This window comes from Carettochelys insculpta, chromosome 23 (assembly GCF_033958435.1).
Source record: "Carettochelys insculpta isolate YL-2023 chromosome 23, ASM3395843v1, whole genome shotgun sequence".
Taxonomy (NCBI): Eukaryota; Metazoa; Chordata; order Testudines; family Carettochelyidae; genus Carettochelys; species Carettochelys insculpta.
In genome coordinates, this window is record NC_134159.1 from 1,021,902 (window position 1) to 1,040,169 (window position 18,268).

Below are 18,268 nucleotides of genomic sequence, written 5' to 3' on the forward strand. Positions count from 1 at the left end.
TAAAGGTCTTAGAAAACTGCAAATCCAGGTATTCATAGAATCATAGAATCACAGAATCATAGAGTGCTAGGACTGGAAGGGACCTTGAGAGGGCATTGAGTCCAGCCCCCTGGCCTCCTGGCAGGGCCAAGTACTGTCTAGACCATCCCTGACAGACATTTATCTAACCTGTTCTTAAATATCTCCAGGGTGTTCGACCATCCTGACAGTTAGAAACTTTTTCCTAATGTCCAACCTAAACCTCCCTTGCTGCAGTTTAAGCCCATTGCTTCTTATTCTATCCTCAGAGGCCAAGAAGAACAAGTTTTCTCCCTCCTACTTATGACACCCTTTTAGGTACCTGAAAACCGCTATAATGTTCCCTCTCAATCTTTTTTTTTTCCAAACTAAACAAGCCCAATTCTGTCAGCCTTTCTTCATAGGTCATGTTCTCTAGACCTTTGATCATTCTTGTTGCTCTTTTCTGGACCTTTTCCAATTTCTCCACATCTTTCTTGAAATGTGGTGCCCAGAACTGGACACAATACTCCAACTGCAATGAAGGGTCCTGTGGCACCTTATAGACTAACAGAAAAGTTTTGAGCATGAGCTTTCGTGAGCACAGACTCACTTCAGAAGTGAGTCTGTGCTCACGAAAGCTCATGCTCAAAACTTTTCTGTTAGTCTATAAGGTGCCACAGGACCCTTCGTTGCTGTTACAGATCCAGACTAACGTGGCTACCCCTCCGATACAATACTGCAACTGAGGCCTAACCAGCGCAGAGCAGAGCGGAAGAATGACTTCTCCTGTCTTGTTCACAACACACCTGTTAATACACCCCAGAATCATGTTTGCTTTTTTTGCAACAGCATCACACTATTGACTCATATTTAACTTGTGGTCCACTATAACCCCTAGATCGCTTTCTGCCTTACTCCTTCCTAGACAATAGCTTCCCATTCTGTATGGCCATGTCTACACTAGCCCAATACTTTGAAATGGTCATGCAAATGGCCATTTTGAAGTTTACTAATGAAGCGCTGAAATGCATATTCCGCACCTCATTAGAATGCCGGGAGCCTTGGCAATTCGAAATTGCCATGGCTCACCGCCGCACGGCTCATCCAGATGGGGCTCCTTTTTGAAAGGACCCCAGCAACTTTGAAGTCTCCTTATTCCTAGCAACAGATAGGAATAAGGGGATTTTGAAGTTGTTGGGGTCCTTTAGAAAAGGAGCCCTGTCCAGGCGAGGCACATGGCTGTGAGCCGCAACAATTTCAAAGTGCCACGCCTGCCAGCACTCTAGTGAGGCGCTGAATATGTATTTCAGTGCTCCATTAGTAAACTTCAAAATGGCCATTTCGAAGTTTTGGGCTAGTGTAGACATAGCCCATGTGTGAAACTGATTGTTCCTTCCTAAGTGGAGCACTTTGCATTTGTCTTTATTAAACTTCATCCTGTTTACCACAGACCATTTCTCTAATTTGTCCAGATCATTTTGAATTTTGACCCTACCATGCAAAGCAGGTGCAACCTCTCCTAGCTTGGTATCATCTGCAAACTTACAAAGTGTACTTTCTTTGCCAATGTCTACATTGTTGATGAAGATATTGAATAGAACCGGTCCCAATACAGACCCCTGCGGAACCCCACTTGTTATACCGTTCCAGCACGATTGAGAACCGTTAATAACTACTCTGAGTACAGTTATCCAGCCAGTTTTGCACGCACCTTATAGTAGCCCCATCTAAGCTGTATTTGCCAAGTTTATTGATAAGAATATCATGTGAGACCATATCAAATGCCTTACTAAAATCTAGGTATACCACATCTACCACTTCTCCCTTATCAACAAGGCTTGTTATCCTATCAAAGAAAGCTATCAGATTAGTTTGACATGATTTGTTCTTTGCAAATCCATGCTGGCTGTTCCCTATCAGCTTACCACCTTCCAAGTGTTTGCGGATGATTTCCTTAATGACTTGCTCCATTATCTTTCCTGGCACAGAAGTTAAACTGATTGGTCTGTAGTTTCCTGCATTGTTCTTATTCGTCTTTTTATAGATGGGCACTACATTTGCCTTTTTCCAGTCTTCTACAATCTCTCCTGTCTCTCATGATTTTCCAAAGATAATAGCTAATGGCTATCATCCACTTCTTGAGTATTCTGGGATGCATTTCATCTGGCCCTGGTGACTTGCAGACATCTAACTTTCCTAAGTGATTTTTAACTTGTTCTTTTTTTATTTTATCTCCTAAACCTACCCCTTTCCTACTAGCATTCACTCTGTTGGGCATTCCTTCTTCAGACTTCTCAGTGAAGACTGAAACAAACAAGTCATTGAGCACCTCTGCCATTTCCAAGTTTCACGTTAGTGTTTCTCCCTCCTCACTGAGCAATGGGCCTACCCTGTCCTTGGTCTTCCTCTTGCTTTTGATGTATTTATAAAAAGTCTTTTTGTTTCCCTTTGTGCCCGTAGCTAATTTGAGCTCATTTTGTGCCTTTGCCTTTCTAATCTTGCCCCTGCATTCCTGTGTTGTTTGTCTATATTCATCCTTCATAATTTGTCCTAGTTTCCATTTTTTTATATGATTCCTTTTTTATTTTGAGAGCACACAAGATCTCCTGGTTAAGTCAAGGCAGCCTTTTGCCAAATTTTCTATCCTTCCTATGCAGAGGAAGAGCTTGCTTTTGGGCCCTTAATAATGTCCCTTTGAAAAACTGCCAACTCTCCTCTGTTGTTCAGAAAGGTATTGTTTTGTGCCACACCCTGTTTGCCTAACTCAAAGCCTGCTTTTGGCAAAGGGAATAGGACTCCTACAGACAAGAACAACAAGCACCCCTGTGTTACCTTCAAAACTATCATTTAGTAGGTTATGAGTTTTTATAGGTAAGACACTCAGGACCTAATCCATTTGTTAGTCTGTATGTTGCCACAGGACTTCTTGTTGTTTTTGAAGTTAGACTAACGTGGCCCCTGAGACTCCCTGCACACAAGTGGGATTATGTGGCAGAATAAATGGCCACCCTGGGGTACTGCCATTCATCACAAACCCAGAGAGTTGGGGTGGGGTGGAATGAAAATTTTAAGGGAAATTTACACAATATTAGTGGTTGGGGGACTTCTTTCTTGAGAGCAGGGGAAGATCCCAGGGTTTCTGTCCTTCAGCACTGCTCTTGCAGCCTGGCTGTGCTTTGCTCTTTCCATTTATCTATGCATGGGCAATGAAGGGTGGAGAAAAAAAATACAAAACTGTTCCACAACTGTTAATTCATTTCACTTCCGATGTTCCAGTGCGATAATATTTGGGTTTCAGACACTGCCCAGGAATGGTGGGCTAAGCACTATTTTCAGTCAGATGTAGCCTTTTAAATGTAGTCTGTGATTTTGCAACTTCAGTTAAAAAATAAGTTTTCTAGGTGCTGGAATGAGGGATGCTGGGAGCACAGCTCCTCCTGGCTTGAAGTGGTGTCCATCATCGTGCTGGTGCTGCATGATCTCTCGATGATTCTTGGCCATGATATTTTGGAGATATTTCTAATTCACCATGAAAGACATTTTCAGATTGTCTTACAACTCAACCTTTCTCACTCACTTAACCCCTGTAGCTTAGCACCAGCTAGTTTAAGATCCCCACTGAAGTTTTTCAATGAGAAAACAGCATTTGAGACCGCATGTATGTTAGTTAATTTCTTCCCCCTCCTTCATTGATTAATGATGTCTCAAAAGTAGTGGAGGTACCAAACTTTAAAAAATCTTTGTAAAAGTCACTATATAGAGTATAAGGATGGCCGTTAGCAGCACGGCTCTATGGTCAGTGTTGGGTTACAAATTGTTCAGACTGGGTTGGTTTGCACTGACAGGTTTGTAGAAAAAGTTGTGATAAATGCAAGGAATTAGGCTGGATGGATTTGAGAGAGTAAACATCCACTTAAATGACTTTCATGTCTAGCATTACTTAATAGAAGATGAGTTGGTAGATACTGATACAGGTACACTCCTGATCGGGGGATGTCCTCTTTTTTGAAAGCTCATGTGTGCTAATCCTAGCTACCAGGTAACCTGACCCAGAACCCATTGTAGGCGAAGGCAGACTCGTAGACAAGTGGGACTAAATTGCAGAATAAGTGGCCACGCTGGCGTTACTGCTGTTCCCCCAGAAATGAGAGAGCTGGAAAGAACTGGATGGTGTAATTTAAATACTATTTGTGGTAGTGGCAGCACATGCTTGTTTCTGGGCAGCAGGGAAAGAGCTCAGGTGGCTGTTCTGCAGCATATCTCTTTGAGCCCGAAGCCCCCAAAGCCAGGCTTACTCCATAGGCCACTGCTGGGGAGGGACATACGGGGGGCACAGCACTGGCCATCTGACTTTTTCCCACACCACCCTTAGGCCAGGCGAGGGCCCTCCCTAGGAGGGGTGGGACCCAGGGCAACCCCCTCTCTGCTCCAGACCTCAACATGCCCCCACTCCACCTCTTCCCTGAGCAGTATGGGCCAGGGTCCTCGTGGAGGTCAGGTGACATCCCCGCACCCTCCATTCACTGGATTGAGCAGGAAGTGGTGACCCAGCCGCGCCGCTCTGCTTCTGACCACCTGTGAGTGCCGGGGGTACCAACCCTTCCTGCAAGGACCCTTGTAGCCAGTTCAGGGTCTGTGGGCGGCCATCCAGCCCCACTGCCACAAATATCCAACAACCCCCAAGGCACTTGTTCGGGGCAGGTGGGGGGGTCCCACCTTGCCTCAGGTGGGTGAGAGGCAACAGTTCAAAAGCCCCCTGCCTTGCTTCAGGCAAGTGCTGGGGGAAATTAGCTCTTGTTAGTGCCTAGCCTGAGGTCCAGGCAAGAGCAGGCGCACAGTCTTAGAAAGCCCCTGGCCCTACCTCAGGGCGGGGTGGCAAACAGCCAAAAGGAGCCCACACCCTGGTGCAAGGCAGGGTGGGAAACAACCACAGTCTCCCCACAACCCTGGCTCAGGGCGGGGTGGCAAAACCCACAGTCTCAGGCAGCCCCCAACCCTGGCTCAGGGCAGGGCGGCACACAAACACGGGAGCCCAAGCCCAGATGCAAGGCGGGGCAGGCCCAGGCCCAGCTCAGGGCAGACCACATCCCCAGTTCGCGGTACCCCCCAGGCTCAGACTCTGTGCTTGTGCTGGCCAGCGAGGGGGGAGATGGCCACCTGGCAAGTGGGTGGCAGGGGGACGTGGGCCCACCCGTTCCTCTGTGTCCCAGCCCAGGGGTCCTGGTTGCAGCAGTACCTCCTTCTGCATGTGTCAGTGGGGAATCCACACCACAACACGCTGCCCAAGGACTTTTAACAGTCCTCTCACCCCCCATGCCACTCCCGGTCTCCACCTGGCACACCCCCAAAGTCCGCCCGACGTCTCGGTGCTCACGGGGGTTTCAGGTCCAGCTGGGGTATACGTGGCCCAAGTCCAGGCCCACGCGGCCGATTGATTCTGCTGCCTCAGGCTGGCTCGCGGTGCAGGCTGCGGCTGGTACTCCAGTCGGTCCTTTGGGTCCAGCTGGTCATCTTCAGGCTGCAGGTTCTGCTGGGTTCCCCAGGCTGGGAGCCCAGAGCCAGCCTCTGGCTCCACTGGAGGCTCAGCCCAGACTGAGTCCTCAGCCTCCCAGGCAGGGAGCCCAGAGCTACCCTCTGGAGGCTCCGTCCAAACTGAGTCCTCAGCCCAGGCTTTTGTAGCCCTGGCCCTGCCTCCTGACTTCCAGTCAGGCGACTGGCAGGGGCCGGGCTTCACACAAAATGGCTCCCGGAAAGGGTCCTCCCCTTCCTGGTAGTGGGTGTGGCCATCCCGCCCCACTACATCCCTCCTCTGAGCAACGCGGCTGGAAGTGGGGGTGGGCACAGTGGGCTGGGCTCAGGTCACTGCGCTTTCCGCCTGTGCCGCTGAGTGCAGGCGGGGGCCCAAACCCTGCTGCCAGACCAGGATCCCACTAGTTCCCCGGGCTGCCCTAGGCCCCAGAGCATGGAATGGCCCTGCCTGCTGGCCAATATTCCCTCTCCTCTTTTCCATTCGTGTGCAGAATAAATGTTAATGTGCCCTGTGGTATGTGTGGACATGCACCACCTGTAGAACAAAACCCGGCTGGGGGCGCTCTGCTAATTGGCTGGCGGCGTTGGAATCTCCTGAGTGGCTGCACAAGCGCCCCGCTTACGGGGGCACTGCTGCTAGCCCCACGCCTCTCCCTCCCATGGCTTTGGGGGCACATTCCCCTTTCCCCCGCGCAGCTCTGGTTCTACTGGTGTGATGAGGGCCTTGCTCCAGCTTCTGCAGCACCTTCCATCTGACTGTGAATGGCAGAACATGGTGAAATCTGCAGGAAGCATCTTCTGAACTAAGCCAGAGGTTCCTTCCCCCACTGTTCCCTCCAAGCCTATTTGCTAGAGGAAAATACATGTGAAAAACGTGGTGCAGAAGCTCCCAGCCAGCTCTTGTCTCTCCCCAGTACTTCTCTGCATCTCTCTGGCTGAGCAAAGAATGGCCCGTGGCAGGGGTGTGTGTGTGTGAGCGGGCGGAGGCACAAGGAGCGTGAGTTGTGCTCACTCCTGGCTGGGGAGGGGAGGAGGAGGAGGAGCAAGCAGTGTTTCTTCCAGCTAGTTGTATGGAAGGTGGCAGGAAAGAGAGGTTCAGCCCTCTCGAAATGGCACCCTTGGCTCTTGCCTGCAGGCACCGCCCCTCCTGCTCCCATTGGCCAGTTCCCAGCCAATTGCTGAGTGGAGCCAGTTCTTGAGGTGAAAACCATTGCCATAGACCATTGGCGTATCCAAAATGGCAGGAAGCAAGAGCTCTGGCAGGATGGACCAATGGTGTGATATGTTATGGGTGAGTCTGAAGTTTCTAGGCAGGCCAGTTGCTCCCTTCTTGCGTTTCCCTTCACAGGGGGCAGGATTGACCATGGTCACCATGAGGGGAAAGCCAAGCAGGCGCTGTACGAGGCAGTGGAAATGGACAGAGCTATCGGCCAGGCTGACAACATGACCTCCCTGGAGGACACACTGACAGTGGTTACTGCTGACCACTCCCATGTCTTCACCTTCGGCGGATACACACCACGTGGCAATCCCATATTCGGTAAGAGTTTAACCCATTTGTTTCCCTCACAAGCCGAAGACCCACCAGCCTCCAAGTGGTGACAGGTGGCTGTTTTCTTCTGGAGAACCACTGAGCCTCACTGCCAGGCAGGATGTCCCTTGAAACATCAGTGACTGAAGTGTGTCCAGGGTCAGTGCCAGGGCAAAACTTTCGGCAGCTTCCCTACACTGTAAGGTCATGACAGTCCTCTGGGCAGACTTGTGTAACTCTGGTCTGACAACTCTCCCCATGGGTCCTGCATTGTGCCTGAGCTTGAGGCTGATCCAGAAGGCATCTTTACATCAAAATTATGAGCCTTTCTAAAAAGACCCCAAGTGATAGGAAATTTTATCCCGCCTAGTCCTTATGAAGTGATTAGAAATCCTTCCCCAACATCCAGCCCTTGGATCTCTGAGGCTACAGAATCACAGAACACCAGACCTGGAAGGGACCTCGAGAGGTCAGCAGGTCCAGTCCCCTGCTATCATGGCAAGACCAGGCACCGTCTATATCATCCCTGTGAGATATTTATCCAACCTGTTCTTACATGTCTCCAACGATGGAGATTCTACAGCCACCCCAGGCAATTTATTCCAGTACTAAACCACCCTGGCAGGAAATTTTTCCTAATGTCCAGTCTACACCTTCCTTGTTGCAATTTAAGCTCCTTGTCCTATTTTCAGAGGCTAAGGAGAATAATTTTTCTCCCTCCTCCTTGTAACACCCTTTTAGGCGCTTAAAAGCTGCTATCATGTCCTCTCTCCACCTTCTCTTTTCCAAACTGAACAAACCCCATTCTTTTAATCTTCTCTTATGGCTCATATTCGTTAGGCCTTTAATCCTTTTAGTTGCTCCTCTCTAGACCCTTTCTCTGATCTTGACAGGAACCAAATCCCTGACCTGAACTCCCCCAGACTTGTTGGGTTTGAAGCCTGAATTTCAGTTATACTGGAGCTCATCTGCACTGGAGTCCAGACTCACCACCCACTCTGAGATGAAATGCAGCAGCTGTTTGGCTACCTCAGCAACATGCCCTATTTCTCCTTTCTCTTGGAGACTGGGGGAGAAGTGGCAAATGAGTGATCACTTTTCTGATTAAAATCACTAACTTCCTTGGCTTGCCAGCAATGAGTGCCCAGGCGGGGTCTGCCAGAAGCGTTGTGGGTAGGGCCCCAGCATCGTGAGGTGTGCTGGACTGAGAGGCTTTCAGGGGGGCAAGATTCTTTTATTAAGAAAATAAGAGGTCATCCTCCATGCCAGAAGGGTTCCTGTTGCCCATATAATGCATTCACGCTCTAATGCCTGCCAAAGGGGCCATCTGATCACTGATGACCCAGCTAGATGGGATCTCTACTCCACATGGCAAATCCTCCAGCAGCATGGGCTTGACAAAGCTGTGGGACCACATCTTGGGTTTGTCCGGTGCAGTCCCCCATCCAAATGCCAGCCAGCCCTGACCCTGCTTAGCTAAGGGGTTTGATGAGCTTCTTGTGGGGTGGAATGGTTGCTTGGGCCAGGAGCAAGCTGGACTATAAGCACTTCACAGCCTGGAAGTCCTGGCCAGCGTTCTTTGCCTGTAGCCCCCGTAGTTCTCATGTTGTTGATAAGTGTGGTATTGCGTGCCTTGTAAGGGGCCGGGGAAAGGCTGTGCGCTGCTCAAACCATTGCTCTATCTAAATATGCCTACCATTAGTGCACAGGAAATTTCTATTGTACGTTTGTCAGCAAAATATTCTGTGGGTTTGGGAGGCACCCAGAGGCAATGCCAAGAGAGGTAACCACGAGCCATGCCTGGACTTGCATTCTCCAAGCATGTGGGACTGGGGTATAAAAGAATGGCAAGCGACCCCACCCACGCTGCATGCAAACCACTGAACTTCCAGCAGAGGAGACTGGCCCAGGTTCAAGAGTAAATCTGCACAGGAGGCACTGCAATATCCAGGGGAGTGAGAAACTGCTTGATCTAGATACCGCCCAGTCTCAAAGGACAGAGTATGGCCTGCGTGCCTGTTTTCTTTGGGTAACCAGCACTGGCTCTTTGTCTGCCACCTGTAATCGCTTAGCCTGTCTCCTGCAGTCAGTAGATTAGTTTTACTCTTTATCTTTGACAGGCTGTTTTGCCTGGAGTGTCTGGTAATTTACTCGGGGATCAAAGGCTGGTGAACTGGTGAATCAAATACTTTGCATTGGTGAGAACATAAGAACAGCCCCACGGGGTTAGCCCAAAGGTCCATCCAGCCCAGTGGCCAATGCCAGGTGCCCCAGAGGGAGCGAACAGCAAAATGAAATCATCAAGTGATCCTGTGTTCGAAGCCGGGGTGATACAGACCGTCTAGGATGGCTCCCGTTCCCCCCAGCTAATCGCTATTGCTGGGCCTGTCCTCATTTGCCCATCTCAGCTTTAACAGTGCTACATGGCATATTCCTGAGGTACAGCGCAGAGAGCTGGAGGGGTTTGTCTGGTGCTGCTCTGTGTGACCCATAAGCGGCTCTGGGAGCATTTGTGCAATTTGGCTGAGGGTGGGGCTCTCCGTGTGGTTGTGTTGAGTGATGGTAGCACCTGGAGGAGTTTGCTGATTGTCTCACAGAGCATTGTGACGCTTAGGCTAGATCGGTCCAGGAGATACAGTGGTCCCACAGCCCACCCAGGGATCCTGTTGAATTACTCATCCTTGGAGGCTGGCTGCAGTGACAGTTTCTCTTGCTTTACTCCCCTTCTTCCTCTCCTCACTTAGGAACCTGCGCTTAGTCAGAGTTCTTGTCCAAAAGGGGAGGGCGGAGGGCAGATAAAGTAGGAAACCCTGGAGATGTGCTTCCCAAACAGAGGGCAAGCAAGGGGCAGGCTTGGAGTCCTGGAGTCAGGTATGACATCTGCAGAGGAGCAACGGCCATCATCCCTCCGCTAACCGCACTCCTCTCTGCACAGGTCTAGCACCGATGCACAGTGATGTGGATAAATTGCCCTTCACCTCCATCCTGTACGGAAATGGCCCCGGGTACAAAATCGTAGCTGGAGAGCGGGAGAATGTGTCATCTGTGGATTACGGTGAGCTCTGAGGGGGTGGTGAGATGTGGTTGGGGGGCATGTGGCAGGTACCAGCTGATGCCATTGGGTTCATGTACAATTCGTTGCTTGTCCCAGTCTAATTCCCAGTGAGCCAGAGCCCATGCTGTAAGCCCACGGCCCTAACAGTGTCCCCAGGTGGGTGCTTTGGTAGAGAAGCCAAAATCTGAGAGGGCCATGGAGACTGAACTCCCTGCAGCATGGAACCTGGAGACGGTGAGTATCCATCTCCATCCTGGTGATTCCCTGACCCTTACAGCTGTTTGTCGTCTCTCTCTACAGCTCATGCCAACTACCAGGCCCAGTCTGCTGTGCCCCTGCGCCAGGAGACCCATGGGGGTGAGGACGTGGCGACCTTTGCTAAGGGCCCCATGGCCCATCTCCTGCATGGAGTACATGAGCAGAACTATATCCCACACGTCATGGCCTATGCTGCCTGCATTGGCCAGAACACAGACCACTGCCGTTCTGGGGCCCACCACAGCACAATGGGACCTCTGCCCTTCCTCTCTACGTTCACCTCCCTCCTCCTCCTCCAATTCTTCTTTTAAGGTCTCTCCCGCAGTCAGTCCAATTTCTCTGTTCACAGACCAGGGCTCTCCAGCTGTCTCAAACAGAGATCTTGACCCCATTAAAAAACAGATCTTGAAACCTGTCTCACTGTGTGATACAGGATCTTCAGGTTTTAACCACATTGGACATCATACTAAAGTTTCCTGTGTCTCTGGCCTGTGACTTCACCTGGCCCCCAAACTGGGACAGCTGGCCTATGGCTGTGAACCATGTTCAAGATCGGTAGGGGTGCTCAGGCATCGTTGATGCTACTTGGACGTCCTTAGCACAGATGCTCGGGATTCCAATTTGGCTTCAAGGTCGGAAATGTAGGGTTGTTTTTTCAGGAGTGGATCCATGAACCCAAAAGCAGAGTCACAAAGCTTCAGCCTAGGGCCAGCTTCCTTGGAACCAGATGTTTCATATAAAAATCCATTGTCTTTTGTTTTAAGCTCCTTTAGCCCCACTCAAGCCGTTCTTTTTAAATAATCAGATAAACAAAAGTCACATATTAGTAAATGTTCTGTTCTCCCATGGCTGCTGATTACTCTAGGGAAGTAGAAGCTTCCTTTCCCGTAATCTGTGTCCATGCTTGTTTGGTCCAGAACCAAAATCAAGGTCTAAACTTTGAGAGGCAATGGCTTTTGGATTCTGAATCCAGATGTGGAATGTGGCTCTGATTCCTCTCTGCTTGGTGTTTTCCCAGGGCCATCAGGGAACTGGTCACTTCAATCAACAGGAAATGGGCCCCTGAGTCCAGATCCATAAAGGTATGGCTCCTAAATCCCTCTGGTTTCAATGGAAATTAAGAGCCTAAATACCTTTGTGGTTCTGGGTCTCAGTCCCCTTTGAAAATCCAGTCCTCTGACAGCACAGGCCCTGCGCCATGGCAGCACTGCATCGGCAGGGCCAAAGGAATCGCTCCTACCCTTAGAACTGTAGGACTGGAAAGGGCCTCAAGAGCTCATCTCGTACCGTCCCCAGCCCTGCATTATCAATGCTACTTTAGGTTAGAAGCCAGAGTGATACAATCTATGGAGCCCTCTTTGATCCCTCTGGACGCCTCTTAATACCATGCGGAGTAAGTGCTCCCAGCTTAGGCTGGGCTTGCCAGGCCTGTCCCCAACCTTGTGCCATGATTCAGATGTGTCTGGGCTCTCCCTCACACCTGGCCTGTGGGACACTAAAGGTCTCTGGAGACAGTTTCCTGGTCACTTTTCAGCGATGCTGTGATGTGACAATGTGGGCCAAATGGGTCTGTCTCCCCTATACTGCCAAGTTTTATTGCCAAAAATGGCCTTTTGGCAGCAAACCAGTGAGAGCGTTTCCACCTCAGTGGGACTCTTGTAACGAGAAACCCCCACATATCTTTTGTTGACAGAGCCAGCATAAACAGCTGCTCTTTGTTTTGTCAACAGAACTGGCTTCCACCAGTATCCCACAATGCCTGCCCTGATGGCTCTGCTCAGTGTTTGATCTTCACTGCCCTGCAGGCACGCAGCCCTCCCCTTCAGAGCTCTGGGAAGTGTCTGACAGATGAGTGAGCTGCTCAGTGTGGGGAAAAAACTGATTGGACTGCTCAGACCAGGCAGGCGGCTGCTGCAGGGGAAGGGTGGCAGATTTCTGCTTTGATATTCCTCAGCATGGAGAGCTCACAGAGCTACTCATGATGCTGCTCCCAGCAGCTGAGGCAGCCATGGGAGAACTTGGAGGGAATCCCAAGATGCACAAGGATTAGGTCTGCCTCCCCACAACTTTGCACTTTGGGATACATGTTTCCAGCGCATTGCTCACCCTGTCAGTGATGGTGCCCCCAATGTGAACTCAATCCCTTGACAGGGAGGAAGTGCGACCACCTTCTGGCGAGGTTTGTTTTGGTGACTTTTGGGAGTTGACATAAGTTTTATCAAGAACACTTGGTAGTGTGGCCAGACCCCAAGGATAGGAACCCAGGATGTCAGCTCCAGGGTCTGAGTAAAAGCATTTGTGTGAGACTTCCTGAAGTCTGTTGGTGTGGTATTGTCCACAGCCCATCAGCTATTGCTACCACACTGCAGTCCTGGCCTGAGCCCTGTAATGGAGAACAAAGTTGGTTAAGCTTTCTTGGACTGTAGGGAAAGGTTGTCTGCAGTGTTTTGGCCATGCTGGTCCCAGGTTGTTAGAAACACAATCTGGCTTTTACGGGACAGGCTTCTGATGACAAACTTCTGGTCTGCATAGAGCTCTTAATCACCTCACTCTCCCACTTCGCCTCTTGTATAACCAGGCTGTCGGAGTTTCAGGCCGGGTGGTATTTGAACCAAACTGGCTTCCCTGTCTTGGATTGTATCACAATGTGATGATGCAGCAGCCTGAGGACTCAGGCGGTCTTGCTTGTGACCTGTAGGAGACCAGAGTGGCAGGGCCCCTGCTGCCAGACGGGAGGAGTGGGAGGGGCTCCATACATTGTCAAAACCACTTCAGTGCCTGGTGCAACTAACCATTGTTTCTCCCGGCGAGTTGATGTAGCATGTGGAGAATGATTTGCCATGGCACATGGTGATTAGTTTGAGTGTGCTCCAGCATGTCCTTAGGAAACCTGAGCTCTTTATCAGAATTGCATTCAGATGTTCAATTTGTCACTAGTTTTTTTAAATAAAACCTTTTTTAAAAAACAAACTACTTCACATCATGGTGGGTTGTTTAAAGAAACTTGAAATCTTGGGGTCAGTGGGGCACTGGAAGGACAGCTTCTTCGGGTTTCATTCATGAGAAAAACACTGACCCAAACACAGCCTGGTGGAAGGCATAGTCAATCCACTTCATAAGTCACAGCCCACGGCCTCCCTGGCTGTATTTCCTCAGAAACTGTTGCCATAGGTGACAGTAAATCAACTGTCGATATATAAATACACATCTGCGAAAGCATCTGGATTGGATTTGCACTGGGGCCTCATTTCAGTTTTTAGTCTGGAAATCTTATTGTTATTAAAGCTGCATGTGTGGTTTTGTCCTTCAGTGTGCGTCAGCATCTAAGCCTAAAGCTCTCATTTATAGCAATAGCTGGGTGCAGAACGGAGGGTTGGGGAAAAGACCTGACTGGCTCGTTGGTTGGGCTGTCCATCACCCAGAGAGATGGGGTGATTCTCTGTCTCCCCCCCAGTGAGTCCTGGAAAGGAAAGTGATAGGTGTGTGTGTGTGTTCGCTCTGTGTGCCCCCTCAGCTCTCTGCAGATCGCCTGTGAAGCTGACCTTGAGCCAACCACCCACTGACCACAAAATCAAAGAAGGGACAGAGGCACTTGCCCATCAGATGAAGCACAGTGATAGAATCCTATAGACTACGTGTGCCCCCAACAACGGACTCAGATCGGCCAGTGGCAGGACTTTCCGCTGCCCCCTACAGTGGACAAAGACAAGCCCCTTGGAGATACATCTGTGTACAGATAAGTCACACGTCACTCCTGACGTGTCTGAGTGCCACCCATTTCCTTATTTGATTTGATCAGAATACCACTCTCTGTCATGATGTCATCCCAAACTTACCCTGAGAATGAGTCAGTCCGTCCTTGTTCTCTATGGGCGTGTGCTGGTATCAAGAGTATTTTTGTAGTACCCTGGAGTGTGTTTGCAGGACCTGTCTAGTACCTCCCAGGTGTGTGTGTGTTTCTGCAGTATCAGCCCTGTTCTTGCCAGGTTCTGTGAGCAGGGCCTGCCTCTTGCTCAAAGCTCAGCTTTGCCTTTTATTAACAAAGTCTTGACTACTTTCGCATAGGCCACAGAGCTTCCAGTCAGCTGTTCTGTTGAGAGAGGGCAGGGCAGTGTGGCTGCTCTCTGTCGACAGAGCAGATTGCTCTTTCGATCTGCTTTTATGTGTAGATGCAATCTGTTGACAGAGGTACTGCCGAGGTTCCTCTGTTGACAGTGACTGCCCATGTAGATGTAGCCACAGATTGGAAGTGGAGATAAGCTTTCTTACTTTTTCAATTCCCAGTTTCTTAACTTTGAACTGAACTAGTTGACTAATCTGAAATTAAGAAAATATTTTTTTACTGTAGCAGCAGAAGAGGCTACTGCTGTGAAAAGCTGGTTTATCTTGTCAAAAACCCCTGGTTCCAAGTGTTTAGCCAGTGACATTTTCATTTCTGTGGTTTATCTTTCTTTAAAACTTGGCAGCAAATATGAACTAATTAACATTGCTTTCTGTATTAAATAGTTTTAATAAATTACAGTAAGTCTGTGGGCCTCTGGTAGCTGTGTTGGTACTAGACTGTGAGGGGCAAGCTGTATGAGGAAAGGTCTTTGACTGCACCAACTTCTTTTGATGAAAAGCACCATCTTTTGAGCTGCACAGAGCAGGGCACTTCGAATGCCTTTCCAAGGTGTGGAGAAGAACTCCGTGTAGCTCGAAAGCTCGTCTCACCACAACTAAGAGCTGTCACGCGCCTTGTCTTAGGGCTTTCTCCAGATTGTCTATGTCAAGCTGGCGTGTAACCCCCAGTCGGCCAAGGCAGCACCTTGTTAAGAGCAACACACAATGGTCGTATCACTGTCTGGTCAGTCACAAAACTGGGTTTCAAAGTCTCTCTGATTTGCAGAGCCCTCCAGGACCTTCTTATTGCCCTCATGTCTGACTGCGCATAATTAGCAGCCAGGCCATCTACCTTGGCCCCACCCATTAATCCCTCCCTTATTTTCACAAATATTATGGAGCACACAGCAGGGTGCCACAACAATGGGAATGCTTCTTTCACTGAGATCTAACCTAATTAATCAACTGTGGGACCTTCCCTTTAAGTGTTCAAAATCACATTCTGCCACCATTTAACATTTGCTGGAGCTGAGCTGTTCCTTACTGCTGTCCAAGCTGTGTAAGGCTTCCTGAACCATGGGAGTCAGGGGTAGGCTGGGTCTGGTAATTTTCCGGGCTGGGAAGAAAGTTCTAGCTTGTAGCTTTCTGAAGAGACCAGAGTTCCTAAAGTTTCATGCATTGTGCACCTTTCTCAACTGGTCCATGTTGCTGTTTCTGGTGATCTACCGGTACCTGCAACGCCATCAGACAGTACCACTTGCATTTTATGTACACTTTGGAAAGGTGGGCAGCTGCCATAATAGGGATATGCATGCTGTCTGTTGCCCCAGCACAGTTAGGGAACCCTATTGTTGCTAAGCCATCTACTATGCCCTTCACATTTCCCAGAGTCCCTGTCCTTCATAGCTACTTGGATCACAGCAACCTCTTGCCATTTGTTTCTCAGCTGTCAGAGCAGGACTCATCCTGGTATTGCTGCACTTCAGGGTGGGTGAAAGGAATTTGCAAAGCTCCATGAAGTGGCCTTACGCATGTGAAAATTTTCTAGCCGCTGCTGATCATCCTACAGCCATCTAACTATGCAGTTCCATCAGTCTGTGCTGGTCTCACAGGGCCAGAATCAGCATTCCATTGTGCGAACAGGATGGACTGCTGCCAGCATCTGCCAGTTGCTCCACTCCGTGGTTTCAGACATGTCTGTGTTCATGACCGCCTCACCTTCTTCTTTGCTTTAGTGGCTTCTAGATAGGCTCTGGACTTACTGCAGCGTAATAAGTAGGGTGTTTCCGATGCTTGCACAGCAGTCTGAAGCTGAGTGGGGTCTGTGCTTTCCCTGCAATGGTGTCTGCATGGAGAACCAGAGGAAAAAGGGAGCGAAAACAATGTTCACTGATGTTTTCAAGCTGGAGGGGGCAAAGATAAGTGCTCCACGGAAGGGCAATGACACGACCCAGAAGCACCCACTGCACTTTTCTTGTCCCATTGGGCAGTGAGCCCAACCCAAAATGCAAAAGGGGCTGGCAGGCCAGGTGCCTGCAGTGCCTCATTGTCAAAGGACCTCCCCCTTACTGGGGACACTGTCGCACTCATGCACCCAGTAGTGATGTGCAGCTTCAACTTTACCGCAGTGGATGCTAAACCTGACCTTGACTAAATCTTGTAATGGCAACAGGGCCTCAGAGACGTGCCCTAATCTCAAACTGTCCCATGAAACCCTTCTGCACCTGTTCTGTTTCCTTCAGAAAAGTTGCATTTGAAGGAATGGGAGGACTGTGGTTTGTATCTTTGGCAAATTCCTCCAAGGCTCATCAAATCCTGATGTGAGCATTGGAAGGGTTGGCTGGACTGAACCAGTGTGTGTCTGGCATCCTAGTGGGAGCAAACAATCTTTGGCCAGTGGCTGTGTATGGGCTGTTGAAAATGATTCCGCTGATCTATCCTACAAACCAGAAAGATCTTAGTGACTCTCTAGCTCCCCAAATGATGACACGGGAGTAACTGTGGCACTAGGGCCTTCAGCTAAATGTAGGAAGTGTGCAGTGCAGGGCATGTATTGTATAATGTACAGGGCACTGACTTGTTGCATGCCAGATAGGCCTGTGGACCCCTTTAACAACTGGGCAGCTAATCAGGTGCCTGATTAGGCTAAGGTGACATAGACAAACCTAGGTTTTGTATCAAAGCTGAATCGGTGCAGGTAAGGTTTACATCTGTGTGGTTCTTAAGGGTTTGCAAGTGGATTAATCTCAGTTATTTGTACCTCTGAATTGAGAACTGAGGAGATTGCAGCTGTCCTGCAGCAGGAGAGGGGTAGCTCAGGGGTTTGAGCACTGGCCTGCTAAACCCAGGATAGTGAGCTCAAGCCTTGAGGGGCCATTTAGGGATCGGGGGGGGGGTGTCTCCCTGCCAAAGTGGAGCAGGAGACAGGACTCAATGAACTCCAGAGGCCCTTTCCAGCTCTATGACATTTGTGTTTTTACATTCATGACAGCAAGTGCTGTATCAACAATGACATTAAAATATGTGGCTTGCTGTTATTCTCCCATTATGGTATTTTAATGGTCTTTTCCATTAATTCAATGAATTTATCACATATATCTTACTGGTCCCATGCTGGTCAGCCAGCAGTGGACCAAGTTGTGGCATTAGCGCCAAAGCCATCAATAATTTCCATTACTGTTTGAGCCTAACACTTCATCCTGCCTGTGGTAGCTATGCCTAGGAGCCCTGGAAAACTTTCTATCTGCCACTGCTTGAGGACTGCCTGTCTGAATTAAATGGATGTTTACATCTGAGTCAAATCCACCAAGTGATGATTTCACAAGAGTTACTGTATTGAGTCAACAAGACACTTGGATCTTCTACATCCCTTATGCTCAGAGAGCAGCTGGGATGTTTCCAACTGTGAAATCCTTCTGGAAAAGCGTGAGGTCCATGAGAAAAAAGCTTGCTGGGAAGGCAGTAAATATTTCCAGTAGCTGGAGAGTAAATAGACCAACTTTGTGGAACGTCACCATAGTCCAGATAAAAGTTAAAAAGGTCCTTTAGAAAACATTTGTCTTGTCCTGCAACCACATTTCAACACACAGCCAACCTCACTGCCAACTACAAACTGACTGCCACGTTCATCCTATTTTTCTCCACAGAAACATCTTCTCATTGAAGGATCTTGGTCAGTACAAATTGAACTTCTCTAGTCTGACACCCTTAGGACCTGACTGGTGCTGAACAAGAGAATTTGCTGGACCATGGGAGATCAATATTGTCTAGGATATTGCCCACACTTCCACAGT

General features: G+C 49.3%; 1 protein-coding gene across 1 annotated transcript in view; it reads left to right on the forward strand.

Annotated features, from left to right (window-relative positions):
* ALPL (alkaline phosphatase, biomineralization associated) overlaps positions 1-14,777 on the forward strand; it is a 66,509-nt gene extending 51,732 nt beyond the window's left edge. The window contains exons 10-12 of the mRNA XM_074975742.1: positions 6,878-7,069; positions 9,996-10,115; positions 10,416-14,777. Coding sequence (XP_074831843.1) covers positions 6,878-7,069; positions 9,996-10,115; positions 10,416-10,684 — 581 coding nt within the window. The 3' untranslated portion in view covers positions 10,685-14,777. The remainder of the gene's footprint in view (positions 1-6,877; positions 7,070-9,995; positions 10,116-10,415) is intronic.
* The last annotated feature ends 3,491 nt before the right edge of the window (positions 14,778-18,268 follow it).